Raw genomic sequence first — 24,601 nt, forward strand, 5'->3', positions numbered from 1 at the left:
TCTTTCTCTCTGCCTCTCTCTCTCTCTCTCTCTCTCTCTCTCTCTTTCTCTGCCTCTCTCTCTCTCTCTCTCTCTCTCTCTCTCTCTCTCTCTCTCCCTCCCTCTCTCCTTCTCTCCTTGTCTCCCCCTCTGCAGGAGATGGCTGCAGTGTCTGCGTTCCTCCAGCCGGGAGCCCCTAGACCGTATCCAGCCCACTACATGGACACGGCCATCCAGACCTACAGAGACGTCTGCAAGTATGTCACACACACAGACACGCATACATGCGTGCACACACACACACACACACACACACACACACACACACACACACACACACACACACACACACACACACACACACACACACACACACACACACACACACACACACACACACTTACTTAACATCAAGAAAAGTACCATCAGCATTCAGGCATGCAAGACAATGTGTCACAGGCCCACACTCTAGAATTGAACTGATTGGTCCTCAACGGGGACTGTATTCAGTTCAAACAGGAAACAGAATCTGTAATTATGTCTATTAGGACGATGCCATGAAAACAGATTTATGTTCCTTGTGTGTGTGCGTGTGTCTGTGTGTCTGTGTCTGTGTGTCTGTGTGTGTCAGGAACATGCAGTTGGCTGAGCGCTGTGCCTTGCTGAGTGCGGAGATCCTGAAGAGCCAGGCCAAGTACTCCGATGCCGCCGCCCTCCTCATCAAGATGACCAGCGAGGTGAAGCAGTCTTTTAGCACAGCACATTGCATTAGACAGGGTTCCCACGCCCACGGGTCATGGAATTTCTGGAATATCATGGAATTTCACAAAAGTTTTTCCAGTCATGGAAAGTCATGGAATTTGACAATTTTGATTGCACAGTCATGGAATATCATGGAATTTTCTTAACATTTGTTTAGAAGCAAAAACCTTTTTGTTTGTTGTATAATATTGTTTCTTACTGATTTACTACAACGCTTCGCCACAGACGGTTTGGTTTCGCACTGTAATGTGCCACATTCTAGAATGCAATGAGCCCAGTGAACCAGAGAGAGTAGATAATTAAAGAATCTCTGACTGAACCCTGGCGGTGGCTTGACGTCGTCTCGAGAGGGGTGAAGATAATCTTCAGTTTTTACACTTTTTAAAACGTTTGAACGTCATTGTTTTACGGAAGTGGTCATGGAAATTCTGTTTTTGGGGTCTGGAAAGTCATGGAAAATCATGGAATTTTATATCTGAATTAGTGGGAACCCTGATTAGACCCAAGCTCATTTCCCCATCCTTCCCCAGTCCCTCACCCAGTCAACGATCAAAATAAAGGCATAAAAGACCAAAACATATCGTCAACACTTTACTTGACAGCGGCGTCATAGGTGTGACATGACCGTGTGATAACAATGTCGTAACACAGTCATGGGCATGTCATAATTATTTTGTCTGTCATAAACATTTTATGACTGTTGTCATTAAGTGACATTTGTTTATGGTAAAGACAACCCCAACCATGTGAACTTTTCATGACCATAAAATGTTATTGCTCATCCGTGACTTATTCATGACACTGTTTTGACAATTTTGCGTCATCGTCATGTCATGCATATGTCGCCGGCGTCAAGAAAAGTGTGACCAAAATACCTTTTGGAGGCCTCTGGCCTGTCCCAGTTCCTACTGATATCCCGAGTCTCTAGCGTCACGTCTGTTGTACTTGCACTGCTGCTGCTGCCAACTCTGTGAGCATAGGCGAGCACAGATAGAGACGAGGTGGTGCTAAAGCACCTACCCCTTTGCCCTACTGCCCAATACCTGCCCTTTTGGAAAAGTGATTTTTTTCAAAGTTATTTTTGTCACAATGTACTGTGGCCCACATGTTGACATGATGATCTACAAATGCTTCACAATCAAAAGCATGTTACACCAATGCCCCGATATAATGTAAATGTGGAGCCTCTATAGCCTAGTAAGGCGGCCGACACCTTCGTTTCAATGCATTTGAAGGCGGAAAAATGTCTGTGCATGCCACTGTCTGTGAGTGATTATTTTTTCACGTGATGGCAGACACCTTCGTTTCAATGCATTTGAAGATGGAAAAAAGTAATATGCCGGTGGCATAGACAGAAACTTACACACCACTGTTTCTATGGAAACTGATGGTGGCTCAGGTGGTAAAGGAGCCGTTTGGCAACCCAAAGGTTTGCAGGTTCGAGGCCTGCTCGGCCTGACCCCATCGTTATGTCCTTGAGCAAGATACTTAACCCCAAGTTGCTCTTGGTGGCAGGGTGGTACCCTGCGTCGCAGCCACGGCCACTGGTGTGTGAGTGTGAGTGTGAATGGGTGAATGTGAGGCATAGTATAATGTAAAGCACTTTGAGTGCTCGAAGGAGTGGAAAGGCGCTATATAAATGCAGTCCATTTTCCATTAGTCCATTTTCCTATGAAAAGCGGTAGTAGTTTTTTTCCTCAGAAAGCTTCAGAAAGTTGTCAGAGGTCAGTGTGAAAAAGGCTAATGGGGAAGTGCCACGTGACGTGGCTAATACTCTGGACATTAATTCTGCTGCTCAACATGTCGTCACATCCTTAACAAGTTACGTTTGAAGCTTCTCCATCACTCTCCTGTTAGCCAGGCCTGCCCCAGCGAAATGGCTGCCCCCCCCCCTGAAAAGATCCAATTACTGGGCTCCCCTCACTACCAAATAAACCCCCTAGGGGTTTCTATTCTCTTGCCTTTTTAGCTTCCAGAATGAGATTTTTAAAATGCTTAACGACTGGTAGGGGGTACTTGGAGTAATTATGCGTGTGTGTGTGTGTGTGTGTGTGCGGGTGTGCTTGTGCGTGTGTGGACTTGTTGGTTTAATATATAATCATGGATTTATTTTTTTTCTCCATTTGTGTGTGTCTGTGTGGTTGTTTCTGTGTCCGTGCTTGTGTCTGGCTGTGCATGTTTGTCCGTGTGTATTTGTGTGTGTGCGCTTGTCCGTGTGTGCGCTTGTCCGTGTGTGTGCGCTTGTCCGTGTGTGTGCGCTTGTCCGTGTGCGTGTGTGTCTCTGTGTGTGTGCTTGTCCGTGTTTGTGTGCTTGTCCGTGTGTGCGCGCTTCTCCGTGTGTGTGTGTGTGTGCGCTTGTCCGTGTGTGTGTGTGTGTGTGTGTAGGACTCTGACTTGCGTAGTGCCCTGCTGTTGGAGCAGGCTGCCCACTGCTTCATCAACATGCGGAACCCCATGGTGCGCAAATTTGCCTTCCACATGATCCTGGCAGGACACCGCTACAGCAAAGCTGGACAGGTACACACACACACACACAGCGATCATCTCTCCTACACAGACACACACACACACACACACACACACACACACACACAGTGCTTAAAATTCATGAACTAATTTAGAATTGTACACACACATGTACACAGTTTTACAGGTCTGCATTATTATGTACAATTTTGTACATTTGTGTATTAATACACATTATTGCCAGCAGCCCCCTGCAAGGCCTGCTTGATCAGTGACGTGTACACACACACACACACACACACACACACACACACACACACACACACACACACACACACACACACACACACACACACACACACACACACACACACACATACACACACACACACACATCTTAACTACATTCTCTTTTCCTCACGATATTGTCTTCCTCTGTAGCGGAGGCACGCGCTGCGCTGTTACTGCCAGGCGCTGCAGGTGTATCGTGGGAAGGGCGTTTCCTGTCTTGTTTAAAAAATATATACCGTATATATTATTTTATTTTCACCTGCCATGCTTTATGCCTTTTGCTTTTATTTTATTTTTATTTTTTTGTAAAGCTCATTGAATTGCATTTGTGCATGAGATGCGCTATACAAATAAAATAGCCTTGCCTTGCCTTGCCTTGCCTTGTTTGGGTGCCGGCATGCTTGCTGCAGGATACGCGAGCGCATGCACGATTCCTTCATGAATGCGTTAACATGCGTATTTAATGTCAATTTCGCGCGCGTTGGACATGGCAGCCAAATGCGTGTGTCAGGTGCAATATCTTCAAACTCGCTGGGGGCGATCGTAAGAAAGACTGCACAGTTCCATGCGTGTGCTTGATATGAAGACGACAATGCCAGCAACTTTTAAGAGCGTCTCATTGAGTTTGTCCGAAATTTCAAACTTTTTTTATCATACTTCCTTGTTGCACTTTGAAAAAGGAGCGTGCACATATAGGAGTAGTAGCAGTATTGTTTCCTCGCCCAGGGAGCCCCTCTTTTTGATTTGTTGTTTTCCTTGCCGTCTATGTTCCCAATTTCCGCATCGCAATGCTGTGTGCTCTCTGCCCCCTGCATGATACCGCCAGTATTTTGCGTCTTGGTCAACTGCTTTTGAAGCAAGCATGTGCAGTCGGTTGCTCACGGTGACGCGCGTAATTTACAGCTCGCAGCAAGCATACCGGCACCCTTAGTTCCAGTTAGGCTGCCCATAGGCCTTCAATAGTAATGGCGCCGCCCTTGTAACCGTGGATAATAAGGTGTATACTCCTGTTTCTTCCTCTGTAGCGGAGGCACGCGCTGCGCTGCTACTGCCAGGCGCTGCAGGTGTATCGTGGGAAGGGCTGGTCGCTGGCGGAGGACCACATCAACTTCACCATCGGCCGCCAGTCCTACACGCTGCAGCAGCCCGACAACGCGGCGGCCGCCTTCAGACACATCCTCATCAACGACAGCCAGCAGAGCTCCACGCAGCAGGCCGCCTTCCTCAGGGAGTACCTCTATGTATATAAGGTGAACACGCGCGCGCACACACACACACACACACACACACACACACACACACACACACACACACACACACACACAGCAGTCCGCCTTCCTCAGGGAGTACCTATATGTGTACAAGGTGAGGAGACGGACACACACACACACACACACACACACACACACACACACACACACACACACACACACAGAGCAGGCTGCGTTCCTCAGGGACTACCACCCAGGGAGCACCTACATGTGTATATTTACAAGGTCAGGACACCAGCATGTCACACACGCACACACACAGCTCCACACTGCAGGCCGCCTTCCTCAGGGAGTACACATCTATAAGGTCAAAGGGAATGTGTGTTTCTCTACAATCATACACACACAAAACATTTACAACTGATGCAGAAAATCAAGTTGAATATCGGATCATTTTCCATGATGAAGAATAAGATGTGAACACGATACTGTTTGAAGTGTGTGTTACTTAGGTGGGAGTTACTGAGATTGTGTGTGTGTGTGTGTGTGTGTTCCTGTGTCCTCAGAGTGCGAGCAAGTCGGAGGAGGAGAGCGAGTCGGAGGGAGTGCTGCCCCAGCTGCCGCTGCCCTGCCTCAACAGCGCAAACACACGCGTCTTCTTTGGACACGAGCGCAGGCTCGCTGAGGGTATGGACACACACACACACACACACACACACACACACACACACACACACACACACACACACACACACACAAACGTCTTCTTTGGCCATGAGCACAGGCTCGCTGAGGGTACGGACACAGACACACTAACTGAAACATCGGATGAAAGGGTAGTGTGACGCTGAAATTAAAAGCCAAAAAGTATTAGGAATATGAACTTCTGTGCAAAATTTAGTTGTTGGCTTCTAACTTGTGGGACTCCCATCACACTTGCAAATGCACGTGTTTTTTTTTTTTTTTTTTTACCCTCATGTGGTCAGCAATCAAGCTTGCAGCCGTACTACTCTGGGTTAGGAAAAAAATCTCCATAATTATTTTCTTTTCGACGCCTGATTGCTAACAAGGGCCCTAACTGGCTGGTTAACTCCCAGTAGATTTATTTAATTGCCAAAATCAACTCTTAATGGTGAGGGTAATGGTGACTCTGCTTTAAAGGGTAATTGGGTGCTCTTTAGACTGACCTTGACATTGGATAGCGATGGGGATAAAGATTTATTAAATTTTTTATTCTAGAAGTTTCAAGATAATTACTTTTATGAGGGTAGTTTAATTTAACTTTCCTGTTTGGTGGGTATGTGAAAGTGGTGGGACTACAACCTTGATTTGGGGGGGGGGGGGGGGGGCATCAGAGTATATGTATGTGCACCCACCCAAGTATGTGAAGTCATTAACACAAACATCATTAGGGGCCAAGCAGCGAAGCTGGCGAAGGCCCCTATAGAGTTAGTAGGTTTTCTTCATTGTTATTATTATATAGTCACCATTCTTCTCCGACTGTAAGTCTATGGCAGCCCATAGAACCATACATAGGAAAATGCTGTAAATTGGCACACACATTAGGGACAGTCTCAGCATTACCCACAGCGATTTATAGGTCCCCAGTCCCAACGCTCTAGCGCCACCAGCAGGTCAAAGTTGCGGGTACATTTCTGCTTGTAACTTTTGAACCGCTGGGCCAATTTTCATAAACTTGGTATCCCTGGAATCCTTGGGCCAAGACGAATCCAACGCACACTATGACGTCATTTTCCGCCAGGATAGTTTTCCCGCCATTTTGAATTTTGTGAAATTCAATAAAAATGCTTCTTCTCCCTCAATTTTTGACCAATTCACCCGAAACTCGGTATATAGTATCTGTGGACTGGGCTACACATGGGGTCTCAAGGAATATTGGATATCTTCTATCATTTAGCCGTGACAGCCAATCAAAATTGTCGTAAAAGTGGCAAAACAGGAAGTGAGGTCATATCTCAGCAACCCTTTGACGGTTTCGGCTAGGATTTTGTACACACATAGATATCCATCCCATGACCTACTGGGCAAAAAATCAGACCCCCAGCTCAAACTCTGTAGCGCCACCAACAGGTCAAAATTTTAGCTACATTTTTGCCTGTATCTTTTGAACCGTACTCCCAATTTTCAAAATATTGGTACACAGGTCATCTTCACACCATGTTGCACCCAGGTATGGATTTTCGTAACGATTGAAAAAACTATCAGCTCACAGCAGCCATTCAAAATTGTGGAAAGAATGGAGGGATTTTTTCTCATCTCTCTGTCCCCTCTGCTCCCCTTGCGCACGTTCACTGACACCATTCTCGGCAGGGGGTCGGGACACACAAGAGACGAGAGCTTATGTGTGTGCGTAGTTCTGCTATTGCTTTAAAGTGTCAACCAAAGCCCCACTGCCCCAGCCCCTGCACCCCACCCCCCACCCCCCCCTCACACACACACAGACAGACAGAGGGAGAGGGAGAGGGAGAGGGACAGAGAGGGAAGAAGGGAGGGAGGGAGGGAGAGGGAGGGGGGAGAGGAAAGAATTTTGAACACCTCTTGTCGTTTGCCGGTGACAGCCAATCAAAATTGTCATAAAGGTGGCAAAACAGGAAGTGAGGTCATATCTCAGCAACCGTTAGTCAATTTCTGTTAGGATTTTTTGCACACATTCTAGTCCATCCCATGACCTCCAACAAAAAAAATCCAGACCCCAAGCTCTCTAGCGCCACCAACAGGTAACAGGAAGTGAGCTCATATATCGGCAGCTCTTCAACGGATTCAAACTAAACTTGGTCTACGTGATCACACTCTCGTCCAAGGAATGCACACCAACATTGGCGAGATTTGGACCAAAGGGGGCGCAGCAGTTCCTTCTGTTGCCGTTGCGACTCTGGCAAGTTTACTGCTTGGCCCCGCATTGCTGCTTGCAGCTATATTTGTTGTTGTTATTGGATTTTTTTTGGTCTCATTAGATATCTTAGCTTCCATATTTTTCAGCATGATAACAAAACGGTACGCACGGTTAATTGAATGAGAAAAATATGAAAATCTCAGCAAATGGAATATGTGATGTTATATTTTTTACCCATTTGATGTTTTTAAGTTAGTTAAAGTTGTTTTGCTCATTAGCTCGCTACCAATGGGGCAGTAAATAGCATTTAAGATTAAGTGTGATTTGTGCCTAAGGGTGTTTTTTTTCTGTGGATACTTAATGTAGTTTAATCTTTTCCTCCAATAACTAAATTGCACGCTCGTGTGTGTGTGTGTGTGTGTGCGTGCGTGCGTGCGTGCGTGCGTGCGTGCGTGCGTGCGTGCGTGCGTGCGTGCGTGCGTGCGTGCGTGTGTTTACAGGTGAGAAGCAGGCGGCGACGCACGTGACCTTGGACCAGGAGTGTGATGCGGACCTGTCGCGCCTCTGGATCCGCCTGGAGGAGCAGGTGGTGGCCATGGTCAACAGGGGGGTGGTGCCCTCCGCCTTCCAGCCCACACAGGCCTGCCTCAGCCAGCACACGGACAACCTACGCTGCCCCATGGCTGTGGTGGAGGGTAGGAGACACACACACACACACACACACACACACACACACACACACACACACACACACACACACACACACACACACACACACACACACACACACACACACACACACACACACACACACACACACACACACACCACAGGCCTGCCTCAGCCAGCACACGGACAACCTACGCTGCCCCATGGCTGTGGTGGAGGGTAGGGGAGACACACACACACACACACACACACACACACACACACACACACACACACACACACACCACAGGCCTGCCTCAGCCAGCATACGGACAACCTACGATGCCCCATGGCTGTGGTGGAGGGTAGGGGAGACACACACACGGACACACGGACATACGGATAACCTGCGCAAGGGAGACACGCACGCACACAAACACACACACACACACACACACACTTACCTCAGCCAGCATGCAGATAACCTGAGATGCCCCTTGGCTGTGGTGGAGGGTAGGGGAGACACACACACGGACACACGGACATACGGATAACCTGCGCAAGGGAGACGCGCACGCACACAAACACACACACACACACACTTACCTCAACCAGCATACAGATAACCTGAGATGCCCCTTGGCTGTGGTGGAGGGTAGGACACACACACACACACACACACACACACACACACACACACACACACACACACACACACACACACACACACACACACACACACACACACACACACACACACACAGGCCTGCCTCAGCCAGCGTACGGACAACCTGCGCTGCTCCATGACTGTGGTGGAGTGTAGGACACACACACACACACACTGCCCTGAATGTTTTGTCCGTTTTGTGAAAGCCCATCATCGTGGAGGTCTTGACTATGTCATCTGTTCTGTAGAGCCCATCATTGTGGAGGTGTCGTTCCGGAACCCTCTGCGGGTGTCTCTGTGTCTGACGGACCTGTCTCTGCTGTGGAAGTTCACCCCCAAAGACTACAGCCGGCCGCCCGACAACTCGCAGCAGGACGCCGCCTCTCACACCCTCACCAACGAGAAGGAGGCCCTCAACCCACAGGTGTGGATTTATACTGCACACACACACACACACACACACACACACACACACACACACACACACACACACACACACACACACACACACACACACACACACACACACACACACACACACACACACACACACACGCATGCACACATACACACTGGATCTCTCGCTCTTAATACATACCTCACACATAGAGGTCATTAAATTTTTCACTCACCGGCCACTGTGGCTAGTGGCTTTCCCAAGTCACTAGCCACAAATTTGATATTGTTTTTATCTTGATACTGTAGCCATCTAGCCTCACAAGATGAAGTGCTGAAGCAAAAAGATGAGTCCATAACGTCCTACATAGGATAGAAACAGTCGATACACAAGGGACAAGCGTCATATAAGCTACTCTGATAGGACATATCAAGGAGTAAGGGCTTCCGCACACCGGCTCCGACAAAGTGCTGAGCACTGCTCAGCTAAAATCCGATTCCATTGTTTTCAATAGAACCACGCACACTGGCGCCGAAGTCCGCGGACATTCGCCGATGTCGGATAGCAATTAGAGACAAGTTCTATTTTGTCGGCGCCGCCCATTGGCTATCAATGCAATGTTAGTGTGAAATTGGGTTTGGGGGTCCGAATTCTGTCGGAAGCAAAAGTGCGCCGCAGTGCTATCGGAGCCAGTGTGCGGCAGGCCTAAGCTGACTGCAAAAGAAGCTAGTGACACTGAAATGATTACCAGCCACAGCCAAGTTTTACCTGCATTTGGCTGGTTGGCAGGTGCCGATGTCAACCCGACACACACGCGCGCGCGCGCGCGCGCGTGCGCGCGCGCGCGCGCGCGCGCGCGCACGCACGCACGCACGCACGCACGCACGCACGCACGCACGCACGCACGCACGCACACACACACACACACACACACACAAGCTTGTACTCTTGATGCACAACCTTGAAGTAGAACTTTTTATTGTCCTGTTAATGTTTATTGTGTAAACCCCTTTCCAGACCCCGTCCAGCACTGACATCATCACCACTGAAGTCATCTCAGAGTTCAACATGAGTCCAGAAGAAACCAAAGTGGTGAGCACACACATATACACACACTTGCGCGCGTGCGCACACACACACACTCACACTCACATTCACACATGCACACACACACACGCACGCTCACGCACGCACACGTGCAACACTTGCAGTCACTCGGGCTCTGTCTCATTCACTCATTTACTTATTCACTCACTCTCACACTCACTCACTCACTCACTCTCACACTCACTCACTCTCTCTCTCTCTCTCTCTCTCTCTCCCTCTCTCCCTCTCTCCCTCTCTCCCTCTCTCCCTCTCCCTCTCTCTCCCTCTCTCTCTCTCTCTCTCGCTCGCTCTCTCTCTCTCTCTCTCTCTCTCTCTCTCTCTCTCTCTCTCTCTCTCTCTCTCTCTATCTCTATCTCTCCCTCCCTCCCCCCTTCTCTCCATCCTGTATAACCCTGTCTCCTCTCTTCCCTCTCCTGTGTGCTCCTCAGGCCCGCTTAAAGCTGCTGCCGCACCAGACAGGAGAGCTGCAAATCCTGGGAGTGGTGTACAACCTGGGCACCGGAGACTGGGGCAATACATCTACAGAGGGTACAGAACACACACACACACACACACACACACACACACACACACACACACACACACACACACACACACACACACACACACACACACACACACACACACACACACACACACACACACACACACACACACACACACTACAACCTGGGCACCGGAGACTGGGGCAACACCTCCTCAGAGGGTACAGACTACACACACACACACTCACACACACACACACACACACACACACACACACACACACACACACACACACACACTACAACCTGGGCACTGGAGACTGGGGAAACGCCTCCACAGAGGGTGAGGACCACACACACACACTGTGTGTGCGCGTGCGTGTTTATGTGCGCGCTTGTGTGTGCGTATGCGTGCGTGCGTGCGTGTTTATGCGCGCGCGCGTGTGTGTGTGTGTGTGTGTGTGTGTGTGTGTGTGTGTGTGTGTGTGTGTGTGTGTGTGTGTGTGTGTGTGTGTGTGTGTGTGTGTGTGTGTGTGTGTGTGTGTGTGTGTGTGTGTGTGTGTGTGTTAGCACTATATGCATCTTATACTATGCTACATCTTCTTTTACCATGTATTGGACAATGCTGTCAGTGTTGCAACTTTACACTGCGCCTAGAGGTCTTTGTTTATTATCTACATTTTGCTCCCAATTACTTGTATACTGCTGTACTCTGTGCTGATCCCCTACTCTGTACTGGCTTGAATTTCCTCCTTGTAAGTGGCTTTGGTCTAAGGCGTCCGCTAAATGTAATGTAATGTAATGTAATGTAATGTGTACAAGGCTCTGGGAGGGCTGAGTGTGCGCGGTAAACAGGATCTGAACACACACGCAGACAACACACAAACGCTATACATTAATATGAAACTCCTTCACCCTCCCTCTCGTGTGTGTGTGTGTGTGTGTGCGCGTGCGCGTGCGCGTGCGCGTGCGCGTGTGCGTGTGTACTCCAGGCCTACCTCTGGGAGGGCTGAGTGTTCGCGGTAAGCAGGATCTGGAGATCCAGGGCCCCCGGCTGAACCAGACCAAGGAGGAGAAGACCAGCGTCAAGCACGGCCCAGACCACCGCCTAGACCCCATCATCACACCACCCATGCCCCTGCTCGAGGTCAGTGTGTGTGTGCGCTTGTTTTGTGTGTGTATGTGTTTTGGTATATGCGTATTTGGGTGTGTGTGTGACTGATTGACTCCATCATCATATCACCCGTGTGTGTGTGTGTGTGTGTGTGTGTGTGAGTGTGTGAGTGAGAAAAGCCACACCTATTACTCTGCTCAAGTGTGTGTGTGTGTGTGTTTGGGTATATGCGTATTTGGATGTGTGTGTGACTGATTGATTCCATCATCATATCACCCGTGTGTGTGTGTGTGTGTGTGTGTGTGTGTGTGTGTGTGTGTGTGTGTGTGTGTGTGTGTGTGTGTGTGTGTGTGTGTGTGAGTGAGAAAAGCCACACCTATTACTCTGCACAAGTGTGTGTGTGTGTGTGTGTGCGTGATATCTGACACATGCACAAACAAAAACCATACGTCTCCATGAGGAAAGAGGATCCCCATAGTGCGTGATGGACTACGATGTGATGTGTTTACGTTGATGAAATGTAGGCATTGCAGTTTGTGATGTGCATTGATGAGATGTAGGCACTGCAGTGTTGTGTGGTCTCCATTAGGAGTCTATAATGCCCTGTGATGGATGAGGCTTCATTGGCGCTCATGAACAGTGAACACTACCCCTCCATGATGAATGACACTCAGCCACTCCACATCCCAACACACTGTCATCTGAACCAAACTCTTTCTCCTATACTCTCCTGTACTCCATCTCTACATCTCTCTCTCTCTCTATCTCTCTCTCTCTCTCTTTTTCTCTCTCATTCTTCTGTTCTCTGCCTCTTTGTATATCTATCTATCTTTCAGTCAAGCCGATCTCTCTCTCTCGCTCTCTCTCGCGCTCTCTCGCTCTCTCTCGCGCTCTCTCGCTCTCTCTCGCGCTCTCTCGCTCTCTCTCGCTCTCTCTCGCTCTCTCTCGCTCTCTCTCTCGCTCTCTCTCGCTCTCTCTCGCTCTCTCTCGCTCTCTCTCGCTCTCTCTCTCTCTCTCTCTCTGTCTGTCCTCATCTCATCTTTTTTGTCCTCATCCTTCCTTTCTCTCAGATTCTCTCCTACCTGTCTTTTCTCTATTTCTGTCTTCATCAGTCTGTCTGTCTGTTTTCCCCTCCCTCTCCCTCTGCAGTACCCTGCTGGGGTCTCTTAGTGGGTCAGCTCCTGTGAAACTGAGCCAAAGTGCCTTTTTCCTCTTTTCCCATTAAAGCCTGTTACTGTTAGCAAACATCAATCAGGTGCTTGAGTAAATGATATCCCCTCTCCAGTGCCATCAGCTAATGGAGGGATAAATGACATTCGGCTACACACATACACGCGTGTACGCACACACACACTATACACACACACACACACCACACACATACACTGTGCACACACACCATGCATACATACTATACACACACCACGCATACATACACAGCATGCAGTACTCTCTCTCTCTCTCTCACACACACACACACACACACACACACACACACACACACACACACACACACACACACACACACACACACACGTCTACACACAGGCAACACAGGTAGAATCCATTTAATCCCTTCCTTGATCAATATTAAACTCCTGCTCTCTCTCTCTCTCTCTCTCTCTCGCTCTCTCTCTCTCTCTCTCTCTTCTTTCCTTCTCTCTCGTTCTCTCTCCCCCCCCTCTCTCTCTCAGCCTCTCTCAGCTCTCCTTTTTTACTCTTCATGCTCTTTCTCTCTCTTTCTACTTTCTACTTATTCCCGTCTCTCACTTTCACTCACTGTTTTCTCCAATCCTTTCATCTGTTGTCGTCCTTTTTTCACCCAACTTGCAATTTCCCTCGTTCTCTCGTTCTCTCGTTCTCTCTCTCTCTCTCTCTCTCTCGTTCTCTCTCTCTCTCTCTCTGGCTTCTCTCTCTCTCCTCTCTGACCCCACTTTTCATCTCTTCGTCTCCCTTCTGTCCTCCAAACCCCCTCCAAAATGTTAACCCCTTCCTCACCTTTCATTCTCTTTAGCTGTTTTTGTTGTCTGTCTGTTTGTCTCTGTTTCTGTCTGTCTGTCTGTCTGTCTGTCTGTCTGTCTGTCTGTCTGTCCGTCTTTTTTTCGTTTGACTTGTACTGGTAAAGATGATGCCATGAATTTAAATGAAATCTCTTTGCCCCGTCCCCACTCCTCCTCTCCCCCCAACTCCTTCCCTCCCCTCTCCTTCCCTCCCCACTCCTCCTCCCCACTCTTCTCCTCCTCCCCACTCCTCCTCCTCCTCCTACTCCCCACTCCTTCTGTCCTCCCTTCTTCCTCCTTCCCTCCCCACTCCCCCTCCTCCTCCCCTCTCCTCTCCCTCTCCCATCTCCCCTCCTCCTCTTCTCCCCTCCTCCTCTTCCCTCCTCCTCCTCTCCCCTCCTCCTCCTCTCCACTCTTCTGCAGGTCTTCTTCCTGCACTTCCCCACGGCGCTGCTGTGCGGCGAGCTTCGCCAGGCCTGGGTGGAGTTTGTCAACGTGAGCGGCGTCGCGCTGGCCGGCCTCCGCGTGGCCTCCACCCACCCGCACTTCTTCACGCTGGGCGCCCGCGGACAGACCCACGCCCGCACGCCGCTCTCGCCCACCGCCTCTGAGCACAGCTCCGCCTACAAGACGGTGCCCGCCGAGCCCTCCGCCATGGCCAAGGTCACGCTGGTCTCGCCGGCCGAGTTCGGCGGCGGCGGCGGTGGCGGTGGTGGCAGCATCACAGGTGCCAGTCCTGGCAGTGGGGGGCCAGAGGGTACGCTATATTCCGCTATTCTGTTGTTGATGATGTTTTTGCACTAGTATATACTCTATTTATTCTATTCTATACTGAGATTAACACATTGAGTACCGACGACGTAATAATACGTTTTTCACGCCCATGCGTTGTATACCAAAAGGTAAAAATACGTTTTTGCATTTAAATATCAAATTTTGAATCTACACCCTTCAATGGACAATATATGTGATTTTGGTAGCTCTGTGATGGACATAAATGACAACATTTGCAGTCAAAAGTTGTTTGATTGTTATGATGTTTGAGTGTTATGATTTGGATATTTTAATTTAACTTACCAAGATGTCTGGATGCCAACCCATGTCGCCTATCGCGCTGCCTGCATTGATTTCCCTAGTACGGTCACTGTAGCATGTGTTGTCTCTGACTTCACGCAATAGGTAAACACCATTGTATATCGTGCCTGGAGTATCTTGAACTTTCTGGACTTGCTAGACCTTTACCAGATCCTTGGATCCAAATGGCACCCGAGATGTGATTGGAGTAATGCGCTCCGATTTGGACGTTTGATCGCCAAAAAGATAAGTTTCTGTGTCTTCCTGTATGTGAGAAGCCAGAAGCTAGCATGGCTACATATCATATGGATCGGATGGGCTAGGCTACATATAAGCATCATATCATTTGGATTTGTTGTCAATGTTGGGCTATTATTTCGGGAGTCATCGGGAGCTATTTTACCAAATGTCTCACCCTCTGCATGTGTGCAAAGAGTTTGTGTTCAGTCCACGTGAAAAACGGGGATTTCAAAGGGCATCGCTTGCCGGTGTCGTAGTGTGACAGAGCAGGAGGTGTGCTGCCGTATTCGTGAATCGTGCTATGTTGTTGTTTCCCTTGTACGATCGGTAGCGTGTATTGTGTCTGACTTCACATAATAGGTAAACACAGAGACCATTGTATACCGTGCCAGGAGTATCTTGAACTTTCTGGGCTTGCTACCTAGACCTTTACCAGATCATTGGATCAAAATGGCACCCGAATTGTAATTGGAGTAATGCGCTCCGATTTGGAAGTTTGATCGCCAACCAGATAAGTTTATATGATTATTCACCCCCATGTTGAACTGTCTTCCTGTATGTGAAAAGCCAGAAGCTAGCATAGATGGCTACATATGGATCGGATGGGCTACATCTAAGCATCATATCATTGGGATTTGTTGTCAATGTTGGGCTATTATTTCGGGAGTCATCGGGAACTATTTTAGCAAATGTCCGACCTTCTGCATGTGTGCAAAGAGTTTGTGTTCAGTCTGTGTGAAAAACGTGGATTTCGAAGGGCATTGATTGCCGGTGTGGTAGTGGTATAGAGCAGGAGGTGTGTCTTGACGAGCAGGAAGATGCGTGTCAGAGCTAACCTTGCACCAAATTGTGATTAAAACCAACTCGTCCCCTTTCAAACTCGTCACATTCTGAGGAAGCGCACCCTTCACAAAAACCTCAATATCTCTGATTGTAGCTGAATTCCATGGATACCCGCTTCGGTTTAGCGTGGGTTTACTCGGCAATAAAAGCTCGTAGAGACACACAGTTTTCACCTACTAAGAGGGCAGCGTCTCCACTTTCAAACGAGTCATAACATATTTCAGTGGCCCTATCACATAATACGCTGTGAGTCTACAAAAAACGTCAAAAAAGGGCTTAGAACGCTGGTATTCTACGACATAATTCCGTGAGCACCGCCGGTATTCAATGTGTTAAAATGTCCCACTTTCAATTTTGCTTTCAATCTCATTGTGCATTTGTATTGTGTAAAATGTACATGTGTGTAGTGACAATAAAATGTCAACGTTTTCTATTCCATGCCATTCTGTTGTATTCTGTTCTATTCTAATTATTTTCTTTTCCATTCCAATCCATTCTATTCCATTCTATTCTACTCTATTCTACTCTATTCTCTTCTATTCCATTCTATTCTATTCCATTCTGTTATTCTATTCTATTCTACTCTATTCCATTCTACTTTGTAACATGTGTAGGAGTGTGTGGCGTTGGGGGAGCTGGCAGCAGTAGTAGCGGGGTGGTGGAGGTGGAGCTGCCAGGCCAGGTGCTGCAGCCGGGGGAGGCCCTCCAGGTACCCATGTGGCTCAGGGGGCCCGACACGGAGGGCGTGCACGAAATACACTTCCTCTTCTACTACGAGAGCACGCAGAAGAACGGCAAACTGAGGTAGGTGGCATGGAGGAGGTGGTGGTGGGATGGAGTGGTGTAGAGGCAAGGATGGAGAAATGGAGGGAGCATGGAGAGAGGAGGGTGGGATGGAGGGAAAGAAGCAGTTATAGAGGAATCGAAGGAGTCGAGGAGACCCATTTCCTCTTCCACTACAAGAGCAGGCAGAAGAACGGCAGGTAGAGGGTAGCATGGAGGAGGTGGAGGATGGAGAGATGGTGTGGCATTGGGGAAGAGTAGCAAGGAAGGAGGGATAGAGTGATGGAGGATAGAGGGATAGAGGAAAGGAAGGAGTTCAGGAGATCTAAGTCCTTTTCTACTAATAAGATGGCACGCAGAAGAGGCCCTGCCGTGGCCAACCGGTAGGGCACTCGTCTGCCATACGGCCGACCCGGGTTCGATTCCCGGCCCAGGTCATTTGCCGGCCCGTTCCCATCTCTCTCCCCATTCGCTTCTGGTCCACCTCTCAAGCTGTCCTGTCATCAATAAAGTCGTAAAAGACCCAAAAAACCCCAAATCTTTAATTTAAAAAAAAAAGATGGCACGCAGAAGAAGGGCAAGCTGAGGTAGGTAGCATGGAGATGTGGTGGTGGTGAGATGGAGGGATGGAAGAGTAGAAGGGTTGGAGAAAAGGAGGAATGGAGGTAGACGAGGAGATCCACTTTCTCTTCTACGGCTGAAAAATATTGCACAGCGCGCCTTTAAGGAAGAGAAGGACAAATAGAGGCGAGGGACGAGTCTGACACAGCGCGGAATCAGCCTACACTTGCGTTAGGTTAGACCAGCCTGACAGCAGAACACTTAAATAAAAATACCTGGTGATTCACATGAATGCCCATGACCCATGTATTAACACTGCGTTTGTCTGCGTGTTTTTGTGTTTGTGTGTGTGTGTCTGTTGTGCGTGCGTGTGTGTGTGTTTGTGTGTGCATGTCCGTCCGTGTTTTAGTGTGAGGGAGTTTATTGTAATGAGCTAAGTGGCATCAGCTCCGGCTGAAATCAATGGGAAATTAATATGACAAGCACGGCATGGTTCATTAGAGCGTCTCTCCTCTCTCCTCTCCTCTCCTCTCCTCGTCTGCTGCTTGGCCTCTTTAGTTAACACTGATTAGATGCCTCCACTCGACAGACTCTTATTATGAAGAATGACTCATGACTTTAACTTAACTTAACTTAACTTAACTTAACTTGTATTGCAACTTAACTTATGTTGGCTATGATTATGTCCTCGATTGTAAGTCGCTTTGGTTATAAAGCTTCTGTGAAATGTAATGTAATGTAATGCAATGTAATGTAATGTAATGTAATGTAATGTAACTTAACTTAACTTAACTTAACTTAACTGAACTTAACCTCTCTTCTCTACCTTTACTCCTTTCCTCTCTTCCGTTTCTCTTCTCTTCCTGTTATGTTCCATTTCCTTCTCTTCTCTTTTCCTTTACACTTCCCTCACTCTTCTCTTCTCTTCTCTTCTCTTCCCTTACTCTACTCTTCTTTCCCACTGACCCCTTGTCTGTCTTTCTCTACTCTTTTCTGGTATTTCTCTTCTTTTTCTTCTTTCCCTTTCTTCATCATGACCACTGACTGATCTTGTCTTTCTGCCGACTGTTTGTCTCCCCCTCCCCCTCTCTCTTTCTCTCTGTAAAGTGGCATAGATATCTGTGTGTGTGGGTGCGGGTTGTGGTTTGGCTTTCTTATTGTTTGCAATTGATATATGCTGCACAAGTTTGATGGATGATTCATAAGTGTCTTCTCCAATAAAGCAGTTTGCATCTCTCTCTCTCTCTCTCTCTCTCTCTCTCTCTCTCTCTCTCTCTCTCTCTCTCTCTCTCTCTCTCTCTCTCTCTCTCTCTCTCTCTCTCTCTCTCTCTCTCTCTCCCTCTCTCTCTCTCGCCCTCCCCGCCTCTCTCCCTCCCTCAGTCATAGGGTGTTGAGGCACACTGCTGTCATCTGTGCCATCCGGTCGCTGTGTGTGCGTGCCACGGCCTGCCGCAGCAACACGCTGCAACACTCGATACCCCCACACGGGGCAGCGCAGGCTGCTGAGGCCGAGACACCAGCCAAACAGCCGGGGCCACAGGAGGAGAGGGGCAGCAGCATGCTGGTGTTTGTGGACGTGGAGAACATCAACACAGTAAGAAGACTGTACACAGACGCACACAGACTGTACAAGTGTGCACACGCGCGCACACACACACACACACACACACACACACACACACACACACACACACACACACACACACACACACACACACACACACACACACACACACACACACACACACACACACACACACACACACACACACACACACACACACTGCAGCCCAAGACAATAGCGGCAGATGCTGTAAAACTTCAGCAGGGGTTGTCACAAAGCGTCCTATCATGGTAAAAGTGCTGATGTTGATTATCGTTTGAATTTCAAAAGAAATTTGTCATCGCAGTGGATGAGTGCGTACACGTGGCATCGTGAGCCTTTCCCAGTGTCTCATGCAAATCTGCTGAATTCACTGCACAAACGCCCTATATTTGGCACAGTGATAGACGCACACTGATTCATGCAAACAAACACGAGACACACAACATGGCAATCATCATCATCATCAGCATTGTGAAAAACGGTTTGATTCATTCAGATGGTAATTGCAGCCGCTGAGAGCATGGTAAAGACTTGGTGCTTTGACAATATGCACTGGATATACATAAACATCTTTAAAGAGATGATTAATGATATGCACTCAAATGATTAGAGACATGAATAATAACATGAACTCAATGAGCAGAAACAAAAGCGCCCGTCACAGCAATGACGTCTGAATAATATTCACGTCAGTGCTGTGACGGCCACTTTATTATGCGCATTGTGCGTTCGTGCATTTCAACATTAAAGACGATAACTTTTTTTAGGGGAGTTTGTTGCAGTTTTTATTTTATTTTGCCTTTGATGTTGACGAGTGTAGAGCCTAATCTCTTTGATGTAACTATTGATTGGCAATTCGTTTTTTATTCCTGACATCTTCAAGACTCATCACAGCGATTTGAAAATCATGATACAGGATTGTTAGCTGAGAGAGTGAGCCACATGGCTCCTTATTCTCTCCACCACAAGGTTTGATGCTCCATGTCCAGTTTACGGACGCCTGTTTTGGCCTGAGACCGTTCTGAGTCAGTCCTTACATACACTGAGGACATATTCAGGCCAAAACGCGTCCTTGTAAACTGGACGTAGCATTACGTTGTTATATCGTTTTAGTAAAGAGAATATGCAACATTGCGGCCTTTTCTACTCTGTCTGATGAGTTTCAGTGGACGTGTACCGCCAAAAACACTGCAACAATCATCCCCGAGTTGGAGCATGCGCACGTGCTTACAGAGCCAAAGAAATAAATTGATATCTAAAATAACGGTAGCCTTTGCCTCATCCTAGTAGTTCCCACTCAGATATGAAAGGCAGTTACGTATGTAGGGGTTTAGGCCTACATGTTCATGAAGCATTACCAGAACTGGATTAACGCACAGGCTAGAGTTGGCTGCAGCACAAGTGCCCCCACCTCCCAGGGGTGCCCTGACTGGCCAAAAAGGGGAAACAATCAATAATTGCTGAATTTTGACAAGCTGTGGTATTGAAACATGAGTCTTTGCCTTTGTAGGGTAGTATAAATCTCTGTACTGTACTGAACTGTACTGTCTCACAAGGCATACTGATGCAGACACAACTTCCCACTATACTACTCCACTACTATGCACATAACATGAGCAATGCATCCAGAATCTAAAGGCCTATCCATGTCTGTCTGTCTGTCTGTCTGTCTGTCTGTCTGTCTGTCTGTCTGTCTGTCTGTCTCTCTCTCTCTCTCTCTCTCTCTCTCTCTCTCTCTCTCTCTCTCTCTCTCTCTCTCTCTCTCCAGAGTGAAGTTGGAGTGCGTGAGTTCCACATAGTTCAGGTTTCCAGTAGCAGTCGCCACTGGAGATTACACACCTGCATTAACCCGGCTGGGGATAAAGGTGAGAAACTTGTGTGTGTATGTGTGTGTGTGTGTGTGCGTGCGCGCGTACGTGTGCGCGTGCACATACTATACATTCGGAAACTAATAGGGGAGTCGGGAGTGCGTGTGTGTGTGTGTAAATCTATGCAGCTTTGTCGGTGTCTTTTTTCATCAAGTGCCTCATCGTTCACACTTCTCAGGATTGAAGGGATGTCTCTATGGAAACGCTTTCTGAACTGGAAGTGTATGTCTGTCTTTGTGTCTGCATGTTTTCAAGCGGCCCATCCCTGCCTGACATTTGGAAGGCAGCAGTTGTGTTTCTATAGAAACTAAAAGAGTGTGCGTTCGTGAAGAGGAGAGATGCTTCATCAGTATCTCACATCGTATAACTCAACACACACGCACACACACACACACACACACACACACACACACACACACACACACACACACACACACACACACACACACACACACACACACACACACACACACACACACACCGAAGCACAACACACATAGGACCAACCGCTTAGATCAGAATTGGCCACATGCCATGGCACTGCGTATAGAAACACACACTCACACTCACACACACACACACACACAAACACTGCTCACGCACACAAACACACACACACACACACACACACACACACACACACACTGCTCACGCACACAAACACACACACACGCACACTGCTCACGCACACAAACACATGCTGGATGAGGTAGCACCACTTAACTGTTAAAAGGGAAATGGGTCACATTGAGAATCTGCTGACTCACTGCTAGTATTGCAACAACTCTCTCTCTCTCGCTCTCTCTCGCTCTCTCTCGCTCTGTCTCTCTCTCTGTCTCTCTCTCTGTCTCTCTCTCTGTCTCTCTCGCTGTCTCTCTCTCTCTCTCTCTCTCTCTCTCTCTCTCTCTCTCTCTCGCTCTCTCTCTCTGTCTCTCTCTGTCTCTCTCTCTGTCTCTCTCTCTGTCTCTCTCTCTCTCTCTCTCTCTCTCTCTCTCTCTCTCTCTCTCTCTCTCATACACAAACACACACACACACCGTACTTCTCTCACATACACACACACTGTGTACACACACACTCACACCCTCTCTCTCACACACTCCCTCTCTCTCTCTCTCTCTCTCTCTCTCTCTCTCTCTCTCTCTCTCTCTCTCTCTCTCTCTCTCTCTCTCTCTCTCTCTCTCTCTCTCTCTCTCTCTCATATACACACACACACACTCTCTCTCTCATATACACAAACACACACACACACATCGTATCTCTCTCTCTCTCATATACACACACACACACTCTCTCTCTCATATACACAAACACACACACACACACATCGTACCTCTCTCACATACATACATACGTGCGTGCGCGCGCACACACACACACACACACACACACACACACACACACACACACACACACACACACACACACACACACACACACACACACACACACACACACACACACACACACACACACACTCACACACTCACACACTCACACACACACTCACACACTCACACACTCACATACTCACACTCCCCTAGAGAGAGGTAGCGTTAAGGCAAATGGCACTTAGCCTTGGAAAGGAAATTGGGTCACATTGAGTCCTGCTGAGTCCCCCAGAATACACTAATAGACATGAGCTGATCACACACACACACACACATACACACACACACATGCTTTTAGCCACCTGCTCTCACGACCTCCACACACGCACACACTCTTGCTCCCTCTCCGCCTGTCTGTTTCTCTCTCTGTCTGTCTCTCTCTCACACACACACACACACACACACACAATGAATCAAAATCATTCAAAATTGCCCATTTGGCCACGCATGCACACACACCCCCACAGGGACACACATTCATATCCTTACGCCACCTGTTGCTGTGCCTGTCCAACTTAGTGAGTCATACTACAGTATTCACACCATCACACTCTTGCGTACACACACACACACACACACACACACACACACACACACACACACACACACACACACACACACACACACACACACACACACACACACACACACACACACACACACACACACACACACACAGACTCACAGGCATTAGAGTCTGTCTGTCACTTGGATCGCGTGTCTTGTCCGCGTACACTCATGTGCTCTAGGGGCTGTGCAGACCCGACCACGAACTCACAACCTCACAGCAAGTTCAGTCAGTTTTGCGTCGTTCTTTTTGAAGGTTTGGGGGATTTGGTGGTTTTCCATTCTGTGAGTCTCATGGGTTTTGAGTTAGGCCCGCCTGAATAGCTTTTTTGGCCGGACACGACCACTATATGTCTTGCTGCTGTGAGTACTAGTTCATGTAAGGATGGATAAAGATTGGCAACAAAAAACACAAGATTGATGACAACAAAATCAAAAGATTCGAAACCAAAAAAGGATATAAATTTTAGCTAAAGCAGGAATGTGTGTGTGCAAATGTGGCCCTGTCCTACCCTATACTTATTTATATACTGAATTTTATATGTTCAATGCTGGCAATGTGTATTAATACTGTCCCAGTATAAAATCAATACCTGTTAGCTAAAACAGGCGTGCGCGAGTGTGCTTGAGTGCAGGACAGGTTGGAGTAGGAGCCATTAGTGTGGATAAGAGAGGTACTAATTTAGCCCAGCGGGGGGTGCAGCTCATTGACAAGTACAGACGGAAATGAGGTGAGAGAGAGAGAGAGAGAGAGAGAGAGAGCGCACATACGTTGGTGTGTGTGGGGAGCAAGACGTGTGTGTGTGGGTGCATTTAGCATATTTTGTGCGTACTCATGTGTCGTGTGTGTGTGTGCGTGTGCATTTAGCATATTTTGTGCGTACTCATGTGTTGTGTGCGTGTGTGTGCGTGTGAGTGGGACAGATGAGTTAGCGTAATGAAGTGGCCTGGAATGTCAAGTCAAGAGAGTAAATTAACTGTGTTTTAACACACCAGGATGATTTAGTATCTGTGTCTCTGTGTGTCTCTCTGTGTGTTTGTCTGTATGTACACGTTAGTGTGTACATGTATGAGAGTGTTTTAAGAGGTTGGTTTAGAAAGGTGGTGGGATGGGGGGATGAAAGAAAAGGAGAGGATAACAAGATGGAAGAGCGTTGGCACTGAAGGCATGATTTATTGCTGCGCTGTGCCAGGGGCACTTACAGTATAGAATAGCTGCAGCTGTGCCATCTCTTCTTTGATCCTGATGCTAGTGTTGTGGTACAGTTGCGCTGTGGGACAGTTGTGTCGTGGTTGTCTTGTAATTGTTGAGGTGAATTTTTGTTGTAATCGAGGTACGTTTGTATTCTTGTTGAGGTATGTTTGTGTTGTACTTGAGGTATGTTTGTATTATAGTAGTTGAAGTACATTGTTTGGTGGTAGTTGCATGTTTTTGTTGTAGTTGCAAGTTTGTTTTTTGTCGTCGCCCCTCCCCCCCCCCAAATAATAGAAGCAGTTCCATCTTGCAGACTTTTTTTTTTCCATAGAAAGTATGTTCGTTGTAGTTGAGGTACGTTTGTGTTGTATTTTGTGTTGTAGTTGGTGTTGTGTGTACTGTGTACTGTGGCTGTATTGTATTGTGGCTTTGTTAATTGCTGTGTTGTAGTTGTGTTAAAGTGATACTGTCCCATTTTCGGAAATTACTTTCTA

The 24,601-nt window shown here is 47.8% G+C and overlaps 1 protein-coding gene across 1 annotated transcript in view; it reads left to right on the top strand.

The window, feature by feature from the left end:
• trappc8 (trafficking protein particle complex subunit 8) overlaps nucleotides 1-24,601 on the top strand; it is a 63,599-nt gene that overhangs the window by 20,930 nt on the left and 18,068 nt on the right. The window contains exons 11-24 of the mRNA XM_063200978.1: nucleotides 136-236; nucleotides 611-716; nucleotides 3,127-3,258; nucleotides 4,524-4,748; nucleotides 5,276-5,396; nucleotides 8,064-8,258; nucleotides 9,127-9,302; nucleotides 10,293-10,367; nucleotides 10,811-10,910; nucleotides 11,860-12,014; nucleotides 14,405-14,738; nucleotides 16,753-16,942; nucleotides 18,863-19,076; nucleotides 20,857-20,953. Coding sequence (XP_063057048.1) covers nucleotides 136-236; nucleotides 611-716; nucleotides 3,127-3,258; nucleotides 4,524-4,748; nucleotides 5,276-5,396; nucleotides 8,064-8,258; nucleotides 9,127-9,302; nucleotides 10,293-10,367; nucleotides 10,811-10,910; nucleotides 11,860-12,014; nucleotides 14,405-14,738; nucleotides 16,753-16,942; nucleotides 18,863-19,076; nucleotides 20,857-20,953 — 2,221 coding nt within the window. The remainder of the gene's footprint in view (nucleotides 1-135; nucleotides 237-610; nucleotides 717-3,126; nucleotides 3,259-4,523; nucleotides 4,749-5,275; nucleotides 5,397-8,063; nucleotides 8,259-9,126; nucleotides 9,303-10,292; nucleotides 10,368-10,810; nucleotides 10,911-11,859; nucleotides 12,015-14,404; nucleotides 14,739-16,752; nucleotides 16,943-18,862; nucleotides 19,077-20,856; nucleotides 20,954-24,601) is intronic.

The sequence above is a fragment of the Engraulis encrasicolus genome, chromosome 6 (assembly GCF_034702125.1).
Source record: "Engraulis encrasicolus isolate BLACKSEA-1 chromosome 6, IST_EnEncr_1.0, whole genome shotgun sequence".
In the NCBI taxonomy this organism is placed as follows: Eukaryota; Metazoa; Chordata; class Actinopteri; order Clupeiformes; family Engraulidae; genus Engraulis; species Engraulis encrasicolus.